Source organism: Bos mutus, chromosome 26, assembly GCF_027580195.1.
Source record: "Bos mutus isolate GX-2022 chromosome 26, NWIPB_WYAK_1.1, whole genome shotgun sequence".
Classification (NCBI taxonomy): Eukaryota; Metazoa; Chordata; class Mammalia; order Artiodactyla; family Bovidae; genus Bos; species Bos mutus.
Window position 1 is genome coordinate 9,858,018 of NC_091642.1, and position 24,960 is coordinate 9,882,977.

A 24,960-nucleotide genomic window follows, 5' to 3' on the forward strand; every position below is an offset into this window, starting at 1 on the left:
TCTCCCCAGAATTCACGTGTTGAATGCTAACCTCCCAAGGTAATCTCATTAGGAAATGGGGCCTTTGGGAGGTGAATAGGTCTGGAGGGCAAGGCCCTCCCTATGGGATTAGTGCTCTCATTAAAAGAGGCCCCAGAGTGCTCCCTACCCCCTCCACCATGTGAGGACATGGGGAGAAGACAGCCGTCTACGAATCAGAAAGCAAGTTCTCACCAGACAGCACGTGGAATCTGCAGGCATCTTGACCTTGGACTTCCAGCCTCCAGACTGTGAGTAATCCAGTTCTGTTGTTTATAAGCCCCCCGCCCCCACAGTCTGCGGTGGTTTGTTATAGCAGCCCAACAGACCAAGACAGCGAACAAAAGGGCTAATGCGACCACTGCTAACAAGGAGAGTCAGCTGAGTATTTGAGCAGTCCCTTTCATGTTATTTTATTTCTTCTTATGTGGACCAGTGGAAGAAATTCTTCTGAAAACTGTTATGATAATGAGAAGACAAATGAAAAACTTGCATAGATAGGGATGCCCACAGTCTGGATTTTCAAGGCCTAAAAGATAAAACAAAGCAAATGAAACTTTTAGGATAAATGCAATCACCCTCTAGAAGGGTTGAAAAGAGGAAGGCCTAGCAACTGTGTAAGGTGCTTGCTTCTCAACTCTGGCTGCACACCAAGAATCATGTAGAGAAGGTTTTTAAAACAAACCTGAAAAAATTAAGTCTAACTTGAACACAAGAGAGTGCACCAAACTTAAGGATACATCTTAATGGATTTTCCCAGGTGAGCACTCCTATGTGGTCACCATCCTGATCATAATAAAGACCATTTCAGTTACTTCTGAAATCTCTCTCATATTCCCTCCTGGTCAACATTCCAGCTTCCCCTGCTCCCGCCTCCACAGTTCCGTTCAGTCACTCAGTCGTATCTGACTCTTTGCGACCCCATGGACTGTGGCACGCTAGGCTTCCCTGTCCCTCACCAACTCCCGGAGCTTGCTCAAACTCATGTCTATCGAGTCGGTGATGCCACCCAACCATCTCATCCTCTGTCGTCCCCTTCTCCTCCTGCCTCCCACCTGCACAAGGAAATTGCTATTCTGATTTCTAACATCATAGAGAATAACTTGAGAAGCTTTGAAAAATACTAATACTTGGGCCCCCCCCACAACCCCCACAGGATATCTGTTCAAGTCTGGGAGGCACTCAGACCTGGGAACTTTGCAAAGGACCAGGTGATTCTGATTGCAGCCAGGACTGGTGTGCACACACACACCTATTCCCTGAAGGGCAGTGAGGGCTTGGATTCACAGCCTCCCAGCACTGCAGACAGGCTCTCCGGCAGGTTCTGGATTGCAGTCATCAGGAGCAAAGCCAGGTACTGAATCCACCTGGATGCCAGGGCAGCCCACTGAGGCAGATGACCTCAGTTCTTCTCGGATGAGCAACAGGCAGGTGGGCTGGGCTGTGGATTTCGCTGGAAGTGATAGGTGATGTCCAGGCAAGAGTGGAGGTGCTGGCAGCAAATACCCTCCACCAAACATCCTGCTTCCCCCTAAAAGTACCCTTCCATATTTATAAAAAGAACCTGCGTGCATATGTGCTCAGCCACTTCAGTCATGTCTGACTCTTTTTGACCCTATGGACTGTAGCCCACCAGGCTCCTCTGTCCATGGGGTTCTCCAAGCAAGAATACTGGAGTGGGTTGCTATGCTCTCCTCCAGGGGATCTTCCCGATCCAGGGATTGAACACATGCCTCCTGTATCTCCTGTACTGCAGGATTCTTTACTGCGGAGCCACTAGGGAAGCTGGAGAAAGGACCTGGTGTGACCCAAGTCAAGCAGTCTGGTTTGACTTAAGAGTTTTCAGTATGCCCAGATTTCATTCTAGGAGGTTTCTCTTTAGTGTAATTTGAAGCTGTGATAATCCTTTAAAAACCTAACAAACTTCTCCCGTAGAGCACTGGAGATGTAAAGCCAGTGATCCCAAAAAAGGTGCGGAGAGAAAGAGCAAAAAAAAGAAATCAAAGAGAAAAGACGAGCACGCACGTGGCTTTTGCAGGATGGCTCGGCCAGCCCGAACTTCTGCGTGATCTGGTTCGTCCTGAACTCTTGCCACTTGCCGTCCACCGTGGTCTGGGCTCTGATCTCGTATGTCACCAGGCGCTCGGCTCTTAGGCTGATGGGAGTGTTCTCATAGACCGTGGAGGCACATTCCAAGTCAGTGTGCCTTATTCTCTGCAAGAAGGGGGACCCGCCTTAGGTGGGACTGAAACCAGGGACCCAGAGTCAGCGAAACCTGGTTCCTGGCAAGCCCTCCTGTCTGATGTGTGCAGGGAGCAAGCACTTCCCCATGGCCCCATTTCCCGAGCACACTTGCTGCTGAGTCAGTTGGCATTTGAACCCTCACCGTGAGTAACGGCCGATGGACTGGGGTTTGGACAATTCAGGAAAATGCCAGGAAGTCAATCTGTATTGAATTGGAAGGTCTTCACATGGCTTTGCCAGAATTTAGAAACTGACATAGTATTCATATGAGCTCTTCGACTACTGTTAAATAATTCATCTCTTCCATCCAGTAAAATCCATCATGTACGGAAATGCCTGAGTCACTGAAGACCAAGGACTGGCCCAAGGAAGAGAGGTGACCCACTCAAGGACACATAAAGAGGTGTGGCTAAGCTGGAAGAAAACCCAGGTTTCTCATTCATGTATCCATTCATGATCCAAATGTACCACCCCTACCTTCTTGATACTGTGATTGGCAGTGGTAATAGATATGATAGGACCTCCCTGGTGGGCCAGTGGTTAAGAATCTGCCTGCCAATGAAGGGGACAAGGGTTTGATTCCTGGTCTGGGACAATCCCTCATGCCATGGGGCAACTAAGCCCATGTGCCACCACTACTGAAGCCTAGAACCCGTGCTCAGCAACCACAGAAGCCAACGCACTTTGCAAAGAGGAGCCCGCACACTGCAACCAGAGAAAGCTCTCTCACAGCAATGAAGACTCAGTGCAGCTGAGAATAAATAAATTTTAAAGAGATATGGTAGTATTAAAGATACGGTTTCTCAAGGAGCTTAAAGTTTACGAGACTTCTAATCCAATCCCAAGTGGAGCATAAGGATCCACCATCAGAGTTGTCACCATCATCATGGGGCCTGTTCCAAGGTTTTTGCACAATTTAACACATTTAATACTCACAACAACCGAGGGAGGTAGGTTGTATTACCTTCTCTATCTTAAAGTTCTGGAGAGTGGACCTTAGGAGGTTCCTGAGCTCACCAAGATCATGCAGCTCACCAGGCAGTTTGAATTCAGTCTCTACTCTGAAAACCAGCTCTCCTGCCTCTCCTCAAAGTCCAGCAGGAGCTTGGAAGTGAAGGCCTTCACCCTCGTGCCTCCTCCAGGGTCCTGTCCACAGCTCTGCTTTGCCACCCTAAACAAGACCATTCCCTCTGTCTTTACAAGCACTACGCGCTACCTCCATGAAAGAAGGGCCACCTGTAAGGCATCACCCAGCATGTACAAGTTGAAAGCAAGTTGAAAGATTTTCCTGGCAGTCCAGTGGTTAAGACTTCGCCTTCCAATGCAGGGGATAGGGGTTCAATTCCTGGTTGGGGAGCTAAGATCCCGCATGCCTCATGGCCAAAAAACCAAAGCAGAAGCAATACTGTAACAAATTTAATAAAGACTTTTAAAATGGTCCATATAAAAAATCCTTAAAATAAAAAAAGAAAGAAAATGAATTGAGCCCCAGATGTGGTTTCAGAGGACTAGCATTTAACCCTGGCCTTAGCAGTGGAAGCCATACAAACGTGAAGACATTCAGTTTTGAGATCCTTATCCGTTAAATGGGCTAATAGCAGCAACCTCACCACGTTGTTGCAAAAATCAAATGACGTCAAATCTATCAGCCTGATTAACACCAGGCCTACAACACATTCCAAATGAATTAGCAATTCATGTTTAATCAATTATTATTAATTCAATATGAATTGACTGAATCTCAAAGGCTGTTTCAGAGACATGCCTCTCAACACCAGGCCTACAACACATTCCAAATGAATTAGCAATTCATGTTTAATCAATTATTATTAATTCAATATGAATTGACTGAATCTCAAAGGCTGTTTCAGAGACATACCTCTCTTAACACCAGGCCTACAACACATTCCAAATGAATTAGCAATTCATGTTTAATCAATTATTCAATATGAATCAACTGAATCTCAAAGGCTGTTTCAGAGACATACCTCTGCTCTGCTGTCTTTCTTACCTGCATATGAAAACTATAGGAGGTAGTGTCATGCTTGATTCCTTTTATCTCAAAGAAGAATCCATATAAGGTAATCACTTTTGAATGTGTTGTATACTCCTAAATGAGGAAAGGTAAGCAACAAAGTGACAGGAAAAAAAAAAATCTCCAGTATTCAAAGGGAAGAGGACATAGCAAAACCAATTTTAGATGAGAAAGACTAAAGGGACTGATTTGTGATGTAAAACACGGCAACAATTTTAGTCTAGGAAGGAGAAGAAAGGACAAACTGTAGTGACTTTACAAAGCTCTACAGGTTGGCACTCAGGGGCTATACTTTTCACTCTACATGCCCCTTAGTGGGGAGAAGAAGGAGTTAAGCACGTTCTTGGATGACCCTCAGTCTGCAGACCTTTAAAACAGAGTGTTTTGCTACAATTCAGTGGGCCTAAGAGACCCTCCATGCCCACAGCATTACAGGGTGTCCTGGCCACTGCTGTCTGCAGTCTGTCCACTTGGACAGATCTCTGCAAGCAAGGGGCTGGACCCAGCCCTTCCAGGCTTGACCCAGGGGCAGTATCTGATGATAGATTCAGGACCCCAAACCCCTAAAATATGAACTCTTTTGAGGTCACTTCTTAGTGGCTTTAGTGAAGAGGGAGGGTTGCAGTCATTTCCTGGAGAGCCACGCCTATCCAGGGAGCCCGAGACAGTGCAGCTGCTGGCCCCTTGGGCTCCTCCGGCTGTTGAGCCCCCGGGTGCTCTGCAGCCGAGCTCACGACTCACAGCTGGTTCGAGTCTGGGCTCCAACAAAATAGCTGCCCAGATTAGCCACCTTGGCAACCTTAACCATGGGCTTGGAGTGGAATCTCTTCTTGAGCGGTTGGCAGCTCACCATATTTGTGGTGAAGAGGATGACCAACTCATCCCAGGTTGCCCAGGTCTTTCCTGACTTTAGAACAGAAAGTTCCACATCCCCAGGGAAATGACTCCAATCCTGAAAACTGAGACAGCTGGTCAACCTCATGGGGTGCTGTAGCTGTGTATATCAAGTTACTGAATGGCCTATCCCAGGGCCCTGTCTTGTGAATTTTACCCCTGAGCAGATGGTGAGTGTTCAAGAGCGACACCTACAAGTTCCTTTTCTGCCTTGGCCATCTTGCCACAGGTAATAATTGACCACGGTCATTGTACAAAGGTCTCTAACCAAGCACGAGGTGGGATGGTCCTTCCCCTTGCTCAGTCTGGTGGTCAGTACCTGGTTAAAAAGCAGCCCGAATCTCACCGCCTGGGTGCTTAGGTCTTTCACGTGGGCCATGTCGCCCCCATTCTCCAGCTGAAAGGAAAACACACACCACTTACCAGCAACCTGATTCCCCAACAACATCTTCACTGCATCGATCCCAACATCCCTCACTGTGTTCAAAAGAGTTCTGTCTCTGGAGCCTACATTCACCCATGAATCCAGTCCACAGTACTTACTGAAAACCTGCTAGTCGGGTACCCTGCTCAAGGATTTCCCAGGATGCAAAGATGAGGACACGAAAAATGCCCCAGCATTTTTTTCTTAGCTGAGAAATAAAATGTGTTCATTGGGAGCCCAATCACAAGGCAGAGCATATTCTTGGCTACAAACTCAAGACCAGGTATGGCCCCACGTGGCAGGCTCCACGTGATGACTGGGGTCAGGAGGGAGCACATTTCAGGAGGATGACATTGGTGGTAGAGGGCAAAGGGAAGGAGGTGTGTGGGCCAGAGGATATGAAGAGGGAGGTGGGGGACTCCCTGAAGTGTCCAGCTCCAGCTCCGAGACTGTCCCCCCTCTCTCTGTCACCCCTCTCCTTCTCTGCTCCATCAGAGCACAGTTCTGAGTTACACCCCAGAAGAGCACAGTTCCGTGGAGACCTTATCTGCTGTGCGGGGGCCATTGAGCCCTGTGGTTTGCACATTACAATACGTGTTTGTTGAGCTGAATTGAATTTTAACTAGTGACTCATAAACCTTCAGAACTCAAACACTGCCCCATTTCATCTCTGAAAATGCACGATTGGAAGCACATAAGAAGCACAATAGTTTGCACGGACAATTCACAAAGGGGGAAACACCACATGGAAAAATATTCATATTTACTAGTAATAAAAGGGGTGCCTATTAAAAAATGAGATGCCATTGTTCACTTCACAATTGACGCAAGTGATGGAAAAGGAAAATGCTCTGTGTTACTGAGCTCAAAGGAAGGCACCTCATTTATCACTGGGGAAGGAGTAATTTGGTCCCAAGTTTGCTAATATATATCAAGAACAAAAGTGCACACTCCTTTTGGAGCCAGTATTTTTTACTCTTCAAATTATCCTATAAGAAAATAATTCTCAGTCAAAATAAACCATCATGTGCAAATGCATTCACCATACAGTCTATTTATAATAGTTAACAATCAGAAACACCATGACTTCTCTACAATAAAGAAGAAGCCAAGTAGCACTGGCCAGTCACCAAGTGGTAGGGTTAGGGTTAGGTTTTGTAGCACATCCTTTTGGTGAGTTTGCAGCCATTAAAAATGGTGATAAAAGAACATTTCATTACGCATTTCTTTTTTAAGACTGGAAGGTCATATGCAATGAGATGTTAGCAGTAGTTGTTTTGGGTGATGGGTCTGAGGGTATGCGTTTGCTTTCTTTCAATTTCTCTGCATTTTGAAAATGTCCAATAATAAGTACATGACATTTGCTTTGGTGAGGGGACTCAGTGTGGAGGGCCATGTGGCCAATGGTCTCTGACTCTTCAGGTCAACAGGGCTGATGCTCTAAACACCTGGGCTCCAAGGCGGGGCCACCTCCCTCCTCCCCTCCAGGCTTGGCTCTGTCCACTTCCCCTGGGGAAGGATCCAGATACTTCCCAACCTCAGAAGCCCAGAGGTTTCAAATGCAAAACACATCCCCAGAAAAAAGCAAAGGCAATAAATTTTGCTAACTGTTTCCTTGTTGAGTTGGCGACTTACCGCGTGGTAGTGGTTGGCTGTAACCCGGACCAGCCAGGATTCAGGGAAGAAGTTTATGTGCCTAAGCTCTTCCAGATCCTTGCCTGGGAAGATGCACAAAGGGAACATTCTTATGGATTTATTCCTCACAGAACTGCAAAAGTCTTGCTTACAGAGGAGAAGAGGAGGAAGTCAGGAGCTGAGAATGGGAGAGCATTCCTATCCCATCCTTAGACATGCGGGACCCAAGTGGGACATTCCAAGGCACTTTCTCCCAAAGTGTCCACAGCCAGCCTCCCCCATGCCCCGCCCACAATCCTGCCCAGGAAGGAGGGTTGAGATCCTATAAACAAGTGTTTTTGGAGTGTCTAGAAGCCATTTGGACAAATCTAGCTGGGCTCCATCAACCATTTGTTGGGTTTAGAGCTACTCATTCAATCTGGATGACTAGAAATGGCTTTGAAAAAGTTCTCCAATGTCCTTTCAGATGCAAAAACCTCACTGAGTGGCCACCTGGGCTGCCCCAAACACACTCCCCAAGAGTGCCCTCTTTTTCCAAGTCACAGCTGCCTTGCCTTGGGCCCAGAGCATAAGGATGAGGAAACTCTAGCCCGGAGCACAGACCCACCGAGCAAGGGAATGACCCAGAGGGGCTGCCGCACTAAGAGGCCAGGCACTTGGTTAGTTGGCAACAACCCAGTCCTGGGTGCCGAGTGCACTTTCACAATCACTGGGTCTCTTCCATCCATCGTCATGTTTCACAGAAACTCTGATTATCCCCGTTTTACAGACAAGGAAACTGAGGCTGGGTGGCTAAATGACTTTCCCCAAATCACACACTTTGGAAGTGATAGAGCCAGATCTCGATCTCGGCTGACTCTTTTGGAAATGGCTGGTGGGCTTCTCTGGGAGTGCTGAGGGGCGGGGCAGCCAACAGCCTCCCCTGGACGCCCTCCCACGGGCAGGACTTACCTTTGGTGATGCTGTGCAGACGCAGGCAAAGGAAGAGCGGGATCAAGTTCTGTCCCACATCACGGTCCAGAAAGGCACAGTTCTTGGGGAAGCTTAGCAGAGGTGCAAAGAGGATAAAAGGCTTTCAGAACCCTCCTTTCTGGAATAGGCTGGGGCTCATGAAAGTCACATCAGGGGCTAAGTGAGTCCACCCACCAGAGGTAGATGGTGCCTGGTTCTCTCTTGGATGGATGGGGAGTGTGGAAGCAGAGGGCAGCTGCCACTGAGGTTTTTACGAGACAAAAGGCTATATATCCCTGTGTGTACCACGTAGTGGGTGCTTGACAAATACTTATTAAGTGATGATGGAACACATGGGACTGTACAGGGTTTCAAAATACATTTTCTCACTTGAGTCTCACAAGCTTCTCAAGGGGGCAGACAGGACTAATACCATCGGCTCCATTTTACAGAGGAAAAAACGATGACTCAGCCAGGACTTGAACCTGTAGCTGCTGATTCTTCCTGCACACATGCTGCCCTTTGAGTAACTGGCCAAAGGGCAGCTGAGGCATTTCAAGAGCACTTTCTGGGACTTCCCTGGTGTTTCAGTGGTAAAGCAGCCGCCTGTCAATGCGGGAGACACCAGAGACACGGGTTCTGTCCCTGATTCTGGAGGATCTCACGTGCCATGAAGCAACTAAGCCCATGTGCCACAAATGTCGAGCTGCTCTAGAGCCCAGGAGCCACAACTACTGGAGCCCAAATGCCCTAGATCCCGTGCTCTGCAACGAGAAACCACTTCAGTGAGAAGCCCCCAATTGAAAAGCCCATGCAGCAACAAAGACCCAGCACAGTCAAAACTAAATAAAACTGTTTTTAAAGAAGCACTTTCTGGTAGAATTAAAAGGCAAGGTCAGATGAGTGGGTAACTCATTTTAGCAGCTGGTTCCGGGATCAGCTCTGCAACACTGTTAATACTAAACTCGGTTAATTTCCACACGTGGCTGACGTCAGGGCCGGGCTGAGATCACACTCACCTTGAGAAGACACGTACACACATCCACTCCTGTTTTGAAACAACTTGCTTTGTAAAATAGTCACTTTTGACCAGTGGGGACAACAAGGGATAATTTTCCAAGTCCCTTTGGAAACGTAGCCATTCCCTCAAGTCAGTTCCTGTATGAGACCAGCCAAGGGCACTTTTAGGATATTTTTCCATGAATCAGGAGTGGTGTCCAAATCACACCCTGTCCCAGCCAGACTGAACGCTCCATTGGCTCTGTGTCCTGCCTCTGCTGGGGGTGCCTACTGCCCTGCCTGGGGACCATTTGTTTTCACAAGATCTGAGAATTCCTGGGGCTCTCCAACTCCTCTTCATGGCAGTGGTCCCAGGAGAGAAGATCAGGGATGCTGAGGCATCGGGAGAGGGGATGGAGCACGAGGACGAGTGAGCAAATGCAAATTCAATGACTATTTATTAGAATCCACTGGGGACCTGGGCTTCCCCGGTGGTGCTAGTGGTAAAGAACCTGCCCACCAATGCAGGGGACATAAGGGACATAGGGTTCGATCCCTGGGTCAGGAAGATCCCCTGGAGGAGGGCATGGCAACCCACTTCACGGTATTCTTGCCTGGAGAATCCCATGGACAGAGGAACCTGTCAAGCTACAGTCCATAGGGTTGCACAGAGCTGGACACAACTGAAGCAGCTTAGCAAGCAAGCACTGGGGACCTATCTCTGGAGTGGATGGACCTGGCATAAATAAAGGAAGGCTGATACTTCCAGGAGTGCAGGGCTATTGATCCTGGAACCAGCCCTCCATTACCCAGGGCAGTAAGAGCTGGGCTGGTGGGGGCCATGCCAGTACCCCGAGAAACATGGACCTCTTAGCTGGACCAAAAACTCTTGCTTGCCTCCTTTTTCTGATTTGAATGCCACTTCCTTCTCTGCCTCTTTCTTACCATTTAATGGAAGAAGAAGCTGGGCAGCATTGTGGCAGGTTCAGGCATCAAGGAGGGAAGAAGGGGCTGATGGCACAGCCCCCCAGTCCAGATTCGTGCTCTGAGGAATAAGCCTGTACTCTCGGCAAGGGCTCCCCCAACCCAGAGCAGCCTGGGAGAAGACCAAACCTGCTGGAGCTGCAGGTTAATATGGTCTCAGCCCAGAAGGGAAAGGACCACCTAGAAGACAGATTTCCCCTCCAGCTCAGAAGCCCCCAGGTGACAACTCCACAGATTGTGGGAAGGATGCTGGGAGGGTAAGGAGGGACCCGAGGCTCCCTGCAAGAGGCGCTCAGACCTAACAACCATTAGCCAGGACCTCTACGGACAGACCTCCTCCCCGAGAGGACCCTGGAAGGGTTTTGTTAAGACAGGCCCCTTTGGGTCACAGGAAGTGGGACTGATGGTGGCTGACTTGGCTAGGTCACAAGTCAGCTCATCCATTGCCCAGCCATGCTTGGGGTCCCGGAGCTCGGGCCCTGGAGTCAGACAGACCAGGTTCCAGTGCTGGGGCAGCCAGCCATCAGCCACGGGATCCCGCCTCCCCAGGCTTCCATCTTCTTCTCCGTCGGGGGGGACAATAGTCAGTGTACTTCCCTGGGAGAAGCAGAGGTGACAGTTCTTGTGAAGTGCTGGGCACAGCTGCTGGTCCCAGTGGTCCTCCCAATCACCACCACCGTCTCCTCCTCCCAGGGAGAGACCTGGACTGGAGCCGGTCAAATGCAGATCAGGCTTTTGGTGGCGCTCATTATCACTTATTGTTCAGTCGCTCGGTCGTGTCTGACTCTTTGGGACCCCACGAACTGCAGCACACCAGGCTTCCCTGTCCTTCCCCATCTCCCGGAGTTTGCTTAAACTCATGTCCACAGAGTCAGTGATGCCATCCAACCATCTCATCCTCTGACGTCCCCTTCTCCTCCTGCCCTCAATCTTTCCCAGCATCAGGGTCTTTTCCAATGAGTCGGCGCTTCGAATCAGGTGGCCAAAGTATTGGAGCTTCAGCTTCAGCATCAGTCCTTCCAGTGAATATTCAGGGTTGATATCTTTTAAGACTGACTGGTTTGATCTCCTTGCTGTCCAAAGCTGCCACCCTCTAACTCAATGGAGCTCCAGGCCACATCAAAGGAAGTAAACAGTGGCCTCAGCTGCTAATTCTCTATATTCCCCAAACATCTGAGTGGTGTGGTCCAACCCCTTGAATCAATGGGCATAATCTTGCCACTAGAGCCAAGGGGGTGGACCACAGCAGAGCCCGGACTCTGTTGAGACTTCTGGAGACAGCCCGAGCATATCAGTCTAACTCAATTCCGCTGGTCAGGGTGGGGAGGGGGTGGCATCTGGATTTTCTAGGCCAAGGATAAACACACTCATCAGTCTCTTTATGTCACATAAAGTGGGGAAGCTGGCTGTGGAGTTAGAGCCCCTTTGCATGGCTGTTTGGTGGACTCAAAGGCTGGCCTGGCTTCCCCTGGTGCTGTGTTCTGTCTGTACAGACACTTTGGGGTTAGCAAGGGCATGGCAACCCAGTCTAGTATTCTTGCCTGGAGAATTCCATGGACAGAGGAGCCTGGTGGGCTACAGTCCATGGGGTCGAAAGGAGTTGAACATGACTGAGCAACTGAGCACGCACTGACTAACGTTTCTGAGAAAAGCTTCAGGCTATGGTGTCTGACTTTTAAAGGTCATCGGAAACCCTTGGAGCATGAGCCCCTTAGGGAGGATGGTTCATAGATCCTTGATCCTGAAAGACACACTCAGGTCACCTCTGGGTTCTGCTCACAAGGCACTGGGAACACATCCCTCCTTCTGACCTCCTGAAAGACAGCGCCCAGGAAAAGTCTCCATCACACCAGCGCAGGCTGTCGCTTCAGAGCTGCTGTGAGCCATGACCTTCTCCCTTCCTCCATCCTGTCATCAGAATCATTTACCCTTCAGACTCAGAGCCCCATTAGCCCAGCACTTCAAATTTTAGCCTTTTAAATGCACTCTACAATTCTGACTCATGCTACAGCACGGATGAAACTTGAAGACATTATGCTAAGTGAAATAAGCCAGACACAAAAGGACAGATACTGTGTGACTCCACTTACATGAGGTTCCTGCTGCTCTTTAAATGCTAAGTTGTGTCCGACTCTGCGACCCCATGGACTGCAGCCCACCAGGCTCCTCTGTCTGTGGGATTCTCCAGGCAAGAATACTGGAGTGGGTTGCCATTTCCTTCTCCAGGAAATCTTCTTGGCCCAGGGTTCGAACCCATGTCTCCTGCTTGGCAAGTGGATTCTTTACCACTGAGTCAACCTGAGAAGCAGATGAGGTTCCTAAACAGTAAAATTCACAGAGACAAAGATAGAACGCTGGTTGCCAGGGGCGGAGGGAGAGAGGAATGGGGATTTACTGCTTTACGTGTAGGGAATTTCAGTTTAGGAAGAACAAGTTCAGGAGAAGGATGATGGGAACCGTTATATGACAGTGAGAACGTACGTAATGCCCCTGAGATATACACATAAAAACGGGTAAAATGGTCATTTTTATGTTCATATGTGCTTTTTACCTCAATAAAGAAATTGGTGTTAAAAATTACTTCATCCCTATGAGAAATGTTTGAATATTTTAAAGTGAAGTTTGAAATACATGACGGACTTGGGGGCGATAATACACGACAAGAAAGGGAAAGGGCTTTTTTTCAAAAGGTAACTCGGTGCAGAAGACCCGGACGCCTTGTGAAACCCAAGAAGCAGGAAACGGTCCCCACAGCTCCCGACACCAAAGTGTGGTAAAGAAACAACAGTTCTGAATGTCACCAGCACCACCATCACCCACCAAATGCCACTGCCATTCAGGGCGTCCTGCCAAGTGCCAGGCTGGGCCTCTGCTCTGAGTCAGAATGAACCTACGTCAGACTGAGGAGGGAGCATTGTTAACCTCCAGTCAGTAAACAGCAGTAGTGGGACTCAGACTCATGGCTGACACCTTTCAACACACACTTCATTTATGGAATACGTTCGGCTCTGCTTCCTGGACTGTCAACTCTGTGAAGATGGGGATTTTCATCTGTTCTGTTTACTCATATTCACAGCACCCTTTACAGTGTCTGGCTCTCTGCCAGCTTGCAATAATGTTAAGTGAATTAACCAGATGAATGAACTGGTCCTTGCCAACCCACCAGGCTCAGTCCCACCATCCCACCCCTCCGCTTACCCGTAGTTCCTAGGAATGCAGTTCCAGCCCAGGACATGTGTGTGCACACATGCATATACACATCACACACATGTGCATGCACAGGCCAGGCTATTCTATGCCAATTTTCCTAACTCCTCATGGGGTTCTGTCCGTTGTTGCCATGCTTATTTGTCAAGCCAAGTCCTATTGGTCATTTATCGAGAGCAGTCAATGTCATCTTGATGAGGAAGATGAAGATGGTCCTGACCTTTGCCCAAAGGCAGAACTGAGACTAGAAACGTTATCTAATAAGGACTCTAACTGCCCTTTGCAAAGGCCTCCTGCCTTCAGACACATATTCCTTGTGTTCTCCAAAGTCTCCACTCTTATGGTTGAAGAGGACGTTTGGGGTTCACCCAGTTTGGGTAGAAGGGCTTCCCGGGTAGCTTCCCTTCCCACTTCCCAGGCATAGTGGTGAAGAATCTGCCTGGTAATGCAAGAGACGGCAGGTTTGATCCCTGGGCTGGGAAGATCCCCTGCAGTAGAAAATAGCAACCCACTCCAGTATTCTTTCCTGCCTGACAAATCCCATGGACAGAGAAGCCTGGAGGGCTACAGTCCATTGGGGTTGCAAAGAGTCAGACACGACTGAGTGACTGAGCACGCATGCACAGTTTGGGTGGAAAGCCAAGAAGCCAGGTGAGGGAAGTGCAAAGGTAGTAAGGAATAGGAATCAATGATATTTAGGCACCTTGAAAAGAAGGAGATTCAATTTCCTGGAAGCCAAGCTAAGGGGGAAGGGAGCCATGTGGTCAGAGTCAGAGAAGAAATCAAACCAAGAAATGCAAAAGTCAGGTCATGAGAAATCCTGACTTGAAATATATGAACCTCCCTGCATAGGGCTCAATGGAGAGACTCTGAGAGAGAACAACTTAACCACCTTCAATTCCATGATTCATGGAATACTTCAAAATGAATGTTCCTGTAAAGAGATCTGAGTTTCACACCGGGGTTGCCCGGTTTTATGAACACTGCATGGTTACATCTACAAACGCCACCCATTAATCACCAGAGATGCATGGCTTCTGCCTGACCTGGCACCCAGAGTTATAGTGCATTTCATTCCAGACGCCTGAGGGCTGGGCCACGAGGGGTGCAGGGCATGGCTGGGTGGCTCTCCTTGGAGGCTACTCTCGAGTGGTGTATGTGAGGAGGTGGTGCTGGGTTTGTAGACCAGGGTGCACACACAGCCAGCACATGCTCTTGTTCTCTCTGCAAAAGACTCAGAAGGAGTCTGTCCAGTGTGCAGGTGGGATCCAGGAAGACTTCCAGGAGGAGTCCCTAAGCTCTGCAAAAACTGGGTCAGATTTGGACAGGACATGAGAAGGAGGAGGAGCTTCCCTGGTGGCTCAGACGGTAAAGAATCTGCCTGCAACGCAGGAGACCTGGGTTGGGAAGATCCCCTGGAGAAGGGACTTGCCTGGCGAAATCTATGGACAGAGGCTACAGTCCGTGGGGTCACAAAGAGTTGGACATGACTGAGCGACTTGCACTTTTACTTTCACTAGGAAGGAGAAGACTTAACTGCAGACGTCAGGGAATCTAATATTTGGGACTGGGTGGAAACTGACCTCATTGACTGCTTTCAATGACCTCCTTCTGGTGAGGTTGCTGGAATCCACCCTTGCAGTGTCTGCGAGGGACCCATTAATGAAGCAGCTAAAGACAAGAATAACAGGTCTGTTCATGACTTGCCCTTAACTCTAAGATCTCAAAAGATGTGTCTGAAGATCTAGGCGCCCCAGGTCTACCCAGCTCCACCACCAATTTGCAAAAGTAAGCCCCTACCCTCCCTGGCCATTCATCCCTGAATAGATTTTACAGACATACTATTGAGTAAAAGAAGCCAGACATGAAAAGTCTATGCTCTAAGATTCTATTTATGTAAAATCCAAAAGCAGCCAAGACAATCTCCTAGAAAAAGAAAGCAGGATATTGTTTACCTTGGTGTGGGAGAGGTAGTGACTGAGATAAGACACATTAGGGGGCTGGTCAAGTTCTGTTTCCTGGTCTGGGTACTGGTTATGGGCTTCCCTGGTGGTTCAGACAGTCAAGAATTTGCCTGCAATGGAGGAGACACGGGTTCGATCGTTGGGTTGGGAAGATCCCACGGAGGAGGACATGGCAATCCAGTCCAGTATTCTTGCCTGGAGAATCCCATGGACAGAGGAGCCTGGTGGGCTACAGTTCGTGGGGTTGCAAAAGTGGGAAAGAGTGAGTAACTAAGCAGGTGTGTGCACTTTGCGGAAATTAATTGAGCTGTTCACTTAAGGTCTGTGAACTTTGCTGTATGTTTTATATTTTGATGAAAAATGTACTTTAAAAAAAAGTGGAAAATTTGCCTCTGGCCCTTTTCCCACGGATGAGTCTTTGCAGCTCCCCTGGGCTTCTCAGACTGCTAAGTGGAATGAAAGGATGACTTTTCCTCCATGGACCAATGAAGGCAGCGGGTTTGCTTACATTTTTTGTTTTTCTTACAAGGAAATGTTAAATTTAATTCTGGACAGCCTATTTGTTTTTCTAAATTAACTACTGCCAGGAAAACAGGCTGTGGGTGCTGAGCTGTGTGCCTGTGTGTGTGTGTGTATGTGTGCGCATGTAAGTGTACACACATGCCTGTGTCCTTTCTATACTGATGAGTTTAGACAAAAATGAAAATAAGCTTGAAGATGTTCTTAAACATGGTGATGAGCAAATAAATCGCCCCTTTAACTTTCCACTGGTGTCCCCAGGAGTGTTAATCGCTCAGTCACGTCCAACTCTTTGTGACCACACGGACTGCAGCCCGCCAGACTCCTCTGTCCATGGAATTCTCCAGGCAAGAATACTGGAGCGGGTAGCCATTCCCTTCTCCAGGGGATCTTATGGATCCAGAAATCGAACCTGGGTCTCCTGCACTGCAGGCAGATTCTTTACCCTCTGAGCCCTCTTGGTGCCCCTGGCATAGAGAAAATGTCCAATAAATATGTTGAATGAATGAAAGAAAATAGATGAATAAAACACAAGTGAGTACAAAAGACTTGGACATATATCTTTACTTGCAGGTACAGTGGTGCCAAAGGAGTTAACTACTTAGATACCTTCCCTCCTAGCTCAAGACATTGCCAAGACAGATGAGCAAAGGAGTGTCTGGTCTGTTTGGCTCAGTTGCTGCTCCAAACTCTCCTTTCTGGACACTGGGCCACTGCTGGCCCAGCTGGAACCCCGAGCTGCAGCTCAGCCTCACTCCTGGCTGGTCTGACACTCAGGCAGCTACTCTCGCTGCTGTCATGCTATGAAAGTCCTGTTGCGGAGGTCCACTCTGACCTCTCTTCTAAACCACTCTGTCATTTAAATAATTTCAACAACAGATGCAACTTTAAAAATGGGGCAAGCCAGCCAACTTCCTTGGTTCTCATTCCCAGGCCTGTGTACTGTCTCCCAAGGTCTGCTCTTCTGCCCCACCTTTCAATGCTCCTGGCGTGTCCCCGTCAGTGGCCATGGAAACTTCCCTGCCTAGCTGTTCCCTCTGTCTTCACTGGACTGTGGAGCTCAGCTCTCCTGGTGACTCAGTTCTGGAGACCATGGCTTCCCACAGGCTCCCTCCTCCACCCAGGAGTAGAGGTGCCTTCTCGAAGCCTGAGCCCTCAGGCCAGCAGCTCTGAAGCTCAGCCCTGAGGATCCTCAGGCCAACACAGAGCCTGGGCACCACCAGCGCCTGCTCATGTCCTAGGTCGGCATCACCAACCTAGTGAGACATTATTTCTTGCTGAGCCTCATGAAAGCCTTAGAACTCTTCCTAGTCTAGTCCACCAAACAGACCCTACTCATCAATAAAGATGGAAGGACTTCCCTAGCATTCCGGGGGTTAAGACTCTGCTCTTATCCACTACAAGGGGCGCAGGTTCCATCTCTGGTCAGGGAACTAAGTTCCCACATGCCGCAGGGTGTGGTCTAAACACATAAATAAACAAAAAAAAGCCACACCTCCTATTTTGAGTTGCAGCAGACATGCTGTTCTCTGAGTCTGGCATCGGCATAGTAAGACCCACTTCTCTGATGAATGTTTGATGGAGAAGGAAATAGCAACCTACTCCAGTATTCTTACCTGGAGTATCCCGTGGACGGAGGAGCCTGGTGGGCTAACAGTCCATGGGGTCACAAAGAGTCGGACACGACTGAGCGACTTGACTTCACTTCACTTCATCATTCCCTAAGCTGTTACATGCTCAGCATTGTGCTCCGTAAGCTAGGGCCACAATATAGGATTACAAACCCTCCCTTTCAAGCTGCTTATGATGTGCCCGGGGAGGCAAAATGCATGTGCCCACCAAGCCGTTCATAAGGAACCAGTGGTTGAAGCTCCCACAGGGTCCCCTCCATGGATGGACAGAGAAGAAGGGGCAACGCCAGCTGGCTGGAGTGGGGGTGCTGGGGAGAGAGACTGCTGATCCCTTGGCTCAGTTCAATTCAGTCCCTCAGTCGTGTCCGACTCTTTGCAACCCCAGGGACTGCAGCACAGTAGGCCTCCCTGTCCATCACCAACTCCCGGAGTTTACTCAAACTCACGTTCAAACTCATGCCATCCAACCATCTCATCCTCCATCACCCCCTTCTCCTCCTGCCTTCAATCTTTCCCAGCATCAGGGTCTTTTCCATGAGTCAGCTCTTTGCACCAGGTGGCCAAAGTATTGGAGCTTCAGTTTCAACATCAGTCCTTCCAATGAACACTCAGGACACACATTTGGGAGGTGAAGTCATTGACCAGGGAGACCTGTAGGTGCCACCATGCTGAGCGTGGGTAGTGAGCTGGGATGGTAGGCAAGCCACCCATAGTCCTAAAAATGGTCCATGGGCCTCCAAGTTGGGGGTGAGCCTCGGTGATCACCAGGGGGAAGAGCATCTGAGGTCCAGAACTGTCTCGTCTTTTCTCCCAAGAGGACACCAAACTTGCCGGAGGGAGAGGGAGGGGAAAGGAAGGAGGGATGCAGGGCAGGTGGGCAGGCTGGCAAGACTCTCTCCCACCCTGCAGTCAGAGAATATAGCGCCAGGTAAAGGATACCATCCCGACTGCTCAGGTTGGGCAGGGAGGCCATTTGGAAACACATGAACGGTTTCCAACAAGGAATCCCAGCAGGCTCGGGGCCTTGGAGAAATGCACGACGCAGAGGGCTGAGGTCCGGGATCAAAATGGAATCACTGTGGATTCGGGAGGAATGGAGAAGCTATAACTGTGAGACCTACCCCCAGGCAGGAGGAAGCTTCGAGACCCCAGCTCAGGCAGGCCCAGGAATCCTCACTTTCAGGGCCATAGGCCTCAGCTCCCTCACTTCCACTTGTTCCTCTCCCAGTAAAAAACAGTTGAAATGAATCACCTACATTCTAGCTCATTTCCTATCTCCCGGTTCTAGACGTTTCCAGTAGGAGACCTAACCTGGTGCCAAGTAGTGACTTTTCCTGGTGTGCATGACTCACTGGAAAAAGTGCCTCTTGGGCTATTAAAAGAGTTGGCGGGGTGTGGATTTAAGACATTCGAGTTCAAAGCAAATTATATAGAAGCTAAGCAAGGACATATCATTCTGGCAATGAATACTGCTTTCCCCCGATAAGACAGGAAAAAACGGGCTCTTTAGTTGACATGGTGCACAGATGTTCTAGGAAAGGATTAACTACTTCGGAACAAGGCCAGTGAAATTTGGCATAAGCTGGTCAACGTGCTGATGAATGTGTGGACGGTGTGTTTGCTAAATGCACTTGTGCAAAAGGAAAGGCATCTCCTGATTTCCTTGAACACACCTTATCTTGCTTGGAAGCCCCCATCACTGCTGATGTGGGGAACAGAAGGTAAGCCTGCCCATGAAGGTAAGACAGTCCATCTAGGGTAGATCTTCCTGGCGCTGTCTTTGCCCATAGGACCACCACACTCAGCAACCAGCATGGATGATATGAGAGTATTTACAAGGTTTTAATAGAGGCTAAAAAGACACAGTGGGTGTCCCAGGTGGCTCAGTGGTAAAGAATCTGCCTGCCAAAGCAGGAGATGTGGGTTTGATCCCTGATATAGGAAGATCCCCTGGAGAAGGAATTGGAAGCCCACAGCAGTGTTCTTGCCTGGGAAATCCCATGGACAGAGGAGCCTGGTGGGCTACAGTCCACGGGGCACAAAGATTGGACATGCCTGAGAGACTAAACAACAACAAAGAGATGCAAAATAGGTTACTGCTTTCACCTGCACCCCCAGCCTGTTCCCGGGCCCCAAACTGCCCAAGCTGACATTGCTAATGGGCCGAACAGACAGAAAACACAGGCAGAGGAGGACAGGGCAGGGGAAGGAGATGCGCTGCAAGGCAAGTTTAGAAGCAACTGGCTAATAACAGCACTGAACCGATGATCGGCAGCCTCAGGACTGTTCCAAACACCAAACCTGGGGATTCACTACTGAACCAACTGCAGCATGCACAAGAGAGGAACCCTCTCATTCCAGGAATGGGAAGCAAAGCTTCTTGGCAGTTGGCAAGTCTAGGTTCAAGTCAGGCTCTAACCCCTTATCACTTGTATGATCTCTGACAAGATAGTCATCTCCACCTCAGTTTCCTCATCTGTGAAATGGGAATAATAAATCCAGCCCCAAGTATGACATAGATTAAATGAGATTACAAATAGAAAGTACTGATCAGAATTGCTGCATTTAGTAAGCATAATTAAATGGTGCCCATCCTTATCCTGTAAGTTATTTTTAAAATTAACTGGAGTATAGTAAAATTATCAGAGTATAGCAAAATTATTAGAGTATAGTTGCTTTACAATGTTCTGTTAGTTTCTGCAGTACAGCAAAAGGAATCATTTATATGTATACCTACATCCCCTCTTTCTGTAATTGTCATTTTTCACTGAAATGTTGAGATATATAACTTTTAGAATTTATAAGCTTAGAGAGTCTAAGAGACTAGATTAATGCTATGAAGTCTTTTTAAGTTCAAATGCTTTTTCATCTGTCCAGAACATTCAGAATGCTGCTATCCAGTGAGACACAAACCAGAATGCTCTGGTCTGATTTAGGCATATTTTAAGTATGAAAAACTCAAGGCCAATACAGAATGGTAATTTCCCTGAGGGGAAAAAAGTACCTTTTGTATCATGCTTTTTACTGGACATAGAACACGTGACTGTCATAGACATGACATAGCCTGTCACAGTCATGGCACAGATGCACATGACTGTCTCATAACTCCTATTATACATGGAAAAGGCAATGGCACCTGACTCCAGTACTCTTGCCTGGAAAATCCCATGGACGGAAGAGCCTGGAAGGCTGCAGTCCTTGGGGTCGCTAAGAGTCGGACACGACTGAGCAACTTCACTTTCACTTTTCACTTTCATGCACTGGAGAAGGAAATGGCAACCCACTCCAGTGTTCTTGCCTGGAGAATCCCAGGGACAGGGGAGACTGGTGGGCTGCCATCTATGGGGTCACACAGAGTCGGACACGACTGAAGTGACTTAGCAGCAGCAGTGGTGCAAAGTTATCCCATGATCTTAGATCCCATAAGAAAACCGCCCTCTGAATGATACTATGAAAAACAGTATCACTAACGCTTCCTCCATGGTATTAGGAGCAAAGAAACAGTGTGTGCACAGTTCGTCAATCAACACTAAGTTACGTTACCTGCTAAAAAACATCAACACGGTTTGGTACATTGGAAACGTCTGAGTTTTGTTGTTCAGCTGCAAGTAGACCCACAAAAGGAGCGTTTTCAGAAGGTGAAACTCACTAAAAGTAAACAACCTGGCCAAAACAAAAGATTGAGAAGTCAATTGAGGAGTAGCAAAAACCATGCTGTATGTATGAGAGTGAAAAGTTGAGAGTGAGTTCAGGAAGGAGGCGACGCCACCCTGAGTCTGTATGTGGACTCACAGACAGATACCAAGTCTCAGGTCACTCAGCTGGTAACTGGCACGGCTGGGACTTGATCTTCAGCCAACCTGAGCCTTCACCCACCTGCTGTGCACTGTAAAATCATGACCATCTCATTGAATGAGCTCCTAGTAGGAGGCGGTGTTCTCAAGGTGGTTCCATATGTCCTTTTATTAAATTCCACCCAGTAACCCTGCAAAGTTGGGATATATTTCTTACTTTTATAGATGTGGCTTCCCCGGTGGCTCAGACGGGAAAGAAACTTCCTGCAATGCAGGAGACCCAGGTTCAATCCCTGGGTCAGGAAGATCTCCTGGAGAAAGGCATGACAACTCACTCCAGTATTCCTGCCTGGAGAATTCCATGGACAGAGGAGCCTGGTGGACCCCAGTCCATGGGGTCGCAAAGAATTGGACATGACTGAATAACACTTTCACTTTCATACTTTATAGATATGGATATTATTAAGACTGACCCTGTTTATTTAAAAATTTAATGTTTTGTTCAGCATATTAATTTTCACTGTAAAATATGGCACTAAGATATACTTTATCTCAATGGCTGAAGGTTTTTGGTGTCCCTTAAGTATTGCACCCAAGGTGAATGCTTCATTGGTCATATTCCAATTCTGGGCCCAACTGGGGAATAACTTGTCCAGAGTCACACAGTTCTGAGGTCAGACCTGGGCAGGGGTCAGTTCTGCCCCAAGTTGGCTGCGGAATCTCTTGCAGGCTGCTTTCCGGCCCTGCAGCTGCAACTCGCTCATCTGTAATGTAGCGATTACAGCCACTGCTAAGAGGGTACAGTAAGTTCCCTACACACACAAAGCTCTTTCTGAGAGCGAGCTCAGAAGTCCAATTTGTCCCTAAATCCAGCAAACTTTCGAGCCCTGGGTCAGGAAGATCCCCTGGAGAAGGGAATGGCAACCCACTCCAGTATTTTTGCCAAGAAAATTCCATGGGCAGAGGAGCCTAGCAGGCGGGCTACAGTCTATGGGGTCGGAAAGAGTCAGACACGACTGAGCGACTAACACTTTCACACTTTCCTACAAACTTAGCCTAGGTACCCAACTAACACAATTAGCTATTTACCACTTTTTTAATGCTTGTTTCCAGACATCCTAGACTTGAAGTAAAGATACTGTACCATATACAGTACAGTAAAGCACACAAAACCACAATTGCTTATAGAGGGTGCACACATGTGACAGTGTATGCCAGGCATGTGCACTATCTTATATGACTGGACATGAATGAATGCACGTACATCTTTGAAAGCTCGAAACTTGAAGCAGGTAGGAGACTGACTGTACTATGAAGGCTGTGTGGGGTGAGTTTGTACGATCTGTGTGAGTTTCCTGTCACTGCTGTAATAAACTGCCACAAACCAAGAGGCTTAAAACAACACAAATTTGTTGTTGTTTGGTCACTAATTCATTTCTGACTCTGTGACCTCATGGACTGCAGCATGCTAGCCTCCCCTGTCCTTCAGCATCTCCTGGAGTTTGTTCAGATTCTCAGATTCGTGTCCACTGAGTCAGTCATGCTATCTAACCATCTCATCCTCTGCTGCCCCCTTCTCCTTTTGCCTTCAGTCTTTCGTTCCAGGATCCCTAAGTACAAAATGACCCTCACTGGGTTAAGATAAGGGTGTGGGCGTGGCCATGCTCCTTCCTGAGGTTCTATGTGAAAATCATTTCTTTGCCTTTTCCAGCTCCTAGAGGCCACTGGCATGCCTTGGCTTGTGGCCCCTTCCTTCATCTTCCAGCCAGCAGCACAGCATCTTCAAATCTCCCTCTGGTTCTGACTCTTCCTCCTCCCTCTCCCACACTGAAGAGTCCGGTGATTCCATTAGGGGCACCTGGGAAATCCAGGGTAACCTCCCCATCTCAAGGTCATTCTAGTGCCACTTTAGTCTCATCTGCAAACTTGATTCCCCTTTGCTGTGCAACCCAACGTTTTCACAAGTTCCAGGGGTTGGGATGTCGACATCTTCGGGGGACCATTATTGAGCTGACTGGGCTTCCCTGGTGCCTCTGGGCTTCCCTGGTGGCTCAGATGGTAGAGAATTTGTCTGCAAGGCAGAAGACTAGGGTTTGATCCCTGGGTCAGGAAAATCATCTGAAGAAGGGAATGGCAACCCACTCTAGTATCCTTGCCTGGAAAATCCCATGGACAGAGGAGCCTGGCCAGGCTACGGTCCACAGGGCTGCAAAGAATCAGACACAACTGAGTGCCTAACACACACACACAGACACACTGAGCTGACCACACATACAGCCTGCCTAGCACAGTTCCTGGACACAGCAATGGGCTCAGAGGACAGCAGCTCCAACTCCTAGGTGGTGGGGCTCGATCCTGGCTCCAGAGCCCACACTGTGCCTGCAGCAGCGCAAGGCATCTCAATAAGAAACAAGGCGGACTCCCTGGCAGTCCAGCGGTTAAGACTCTGCGCTTCCAGTGCAGGAGGTGTGGGTTTGATCCCTGGTTGGGGAACTAAGATCCCATATGCCGCGCAGCACCAAAAAAAAAAAAAAGAAAGAGAGAGAATAAATCAAGAAATAAGGGATGAGGAGAAGAGGATGTTGCTGTCCATTAAGTCAGCTCTGTAAAGGATGCTTCCCAAACAGCTCCTCTCACAGCCTCTGATGACTTAGTTCTCCAAGGAGTCATTGCACCATTTCTTAAACCCATTGATATTTTCTGTCTCTGACCGTGGAGATGTACCCTGGCTTCAAAATGTATCACAGCCTCTTCACCCACCACTTCAGCGGTCATGATGGGTGCAAGCCAAGCTCAATTGTGACTCCAAGTGCAGCAGGAATGTCGCCTTCCCACCTCCCCCACTATTTCTGGAGGCGGTAGGACGGTCTCTTTCCTATTCTTTGTTCTTAGGCACCTACAGATGCACCGGTTTTGACTGTGGGCAGACAGGACTGAATTTGTCACTGTCTGGGCAATAATGGAGAGGCAGGAGGGGAGGGCTCATAGAACCTCCTGGAACGAGGTTCCCAAAAAAGAACTCTGCCAGGACTCCAACCACTGCTGGGCTGGGGGGCTACGAGTCTTCTGTTGCAGAACCCACGCTTGAGGTCCCCACGCCCAGAAGGTTCTTTGAGATCTTACTAAAGAGGGGTTTACGACACAAGGGGAGTAATGAAGAGCCCCATGGATAAGGACCCTGGTTACAATTTTATGATGAAAGATAATTGTCGAAATAAAGGCCTCGGTTTTTAGTCCGAGTATCAGCTGCTGTTTAGTCACCGAGTTGTACCCAACTCTTTAGCGACCCCATGGACTGTAACCCAGCAGGTTCTGCTGTCCATGGGATTTCCCAGGCAAGAATACTGAGGTGGGTTGCCGTTTCCTCCTCCAGGGGATCTTCCTGACCCAGGGATCAGACCTGTGTCTCCTGCACAGGCAGGCAGAGTCTTTACCACTGAGCCACCCGGGAAACCCAAGCATCAGCTGGGTTTGCACTAGGATGAAATCCAAGCATCACCCTAAAATATTAGTTCCTACAGGAAATCATCACACTGAGGACATTCAAACATTTTTTCATTTACCTAAGAGTTCTGATGATCTGAATCGAGATGGAACTCACAGAGATCCTAAACTTCCCTCCGGCACAGGCAAACATCTGCACTGCTCTACATGTGTTTTC

At 48.5% G+C, this 24,960-nt stretch overlaps 1 protein-coding gene across 1 annotated transcript in view; it reads right to left on the bottom strand.

Annotated features, from left to right (window-relative positions):
- Positions 1 to 415: 415 nt before the first annotated feature.
- BTBD16 (BTB domain containing 16) overlaps positions 416 to 24,960 on the bottom strand; it is a 51,519-nt gene continuing 26,974 nt past the window's right edge. The window contains exons 9-15 of the mRNA XM_070363952.1: positions 21,049 to 21,168; positions 8,202 to 8,293; positions 7,251 to 7,333; positions 5,511 to 5,588; positions 4,274 to 4,372; positions 2,044 to 2,232; positions 416 to 547 (exon numbers count right to left, since the gene is read on the bottom strand). Coding sequence (XP_070220053.1) covers positions 479 to 547; positions 2,044 to 2,232; positions 4,274 to 4,372; positions 5,511 to 5,588; positions 7,251 to 7,333; positions 8,202 to 8,293; positions 21,049 to 21,168 — 730 coding nt within the window. The 3' untranslated portion in view covers positions 416 to 478. The remainder of the gene's footprint in view (positions 548 to 2,043; positions 2,233 to 4,273; positions 4,373 to 5,510; positions 5,589 to 7,250; positions 7,334 to 8,201; positions 8,294 to 21,048; positions 21,169 to 24,960) is intronic.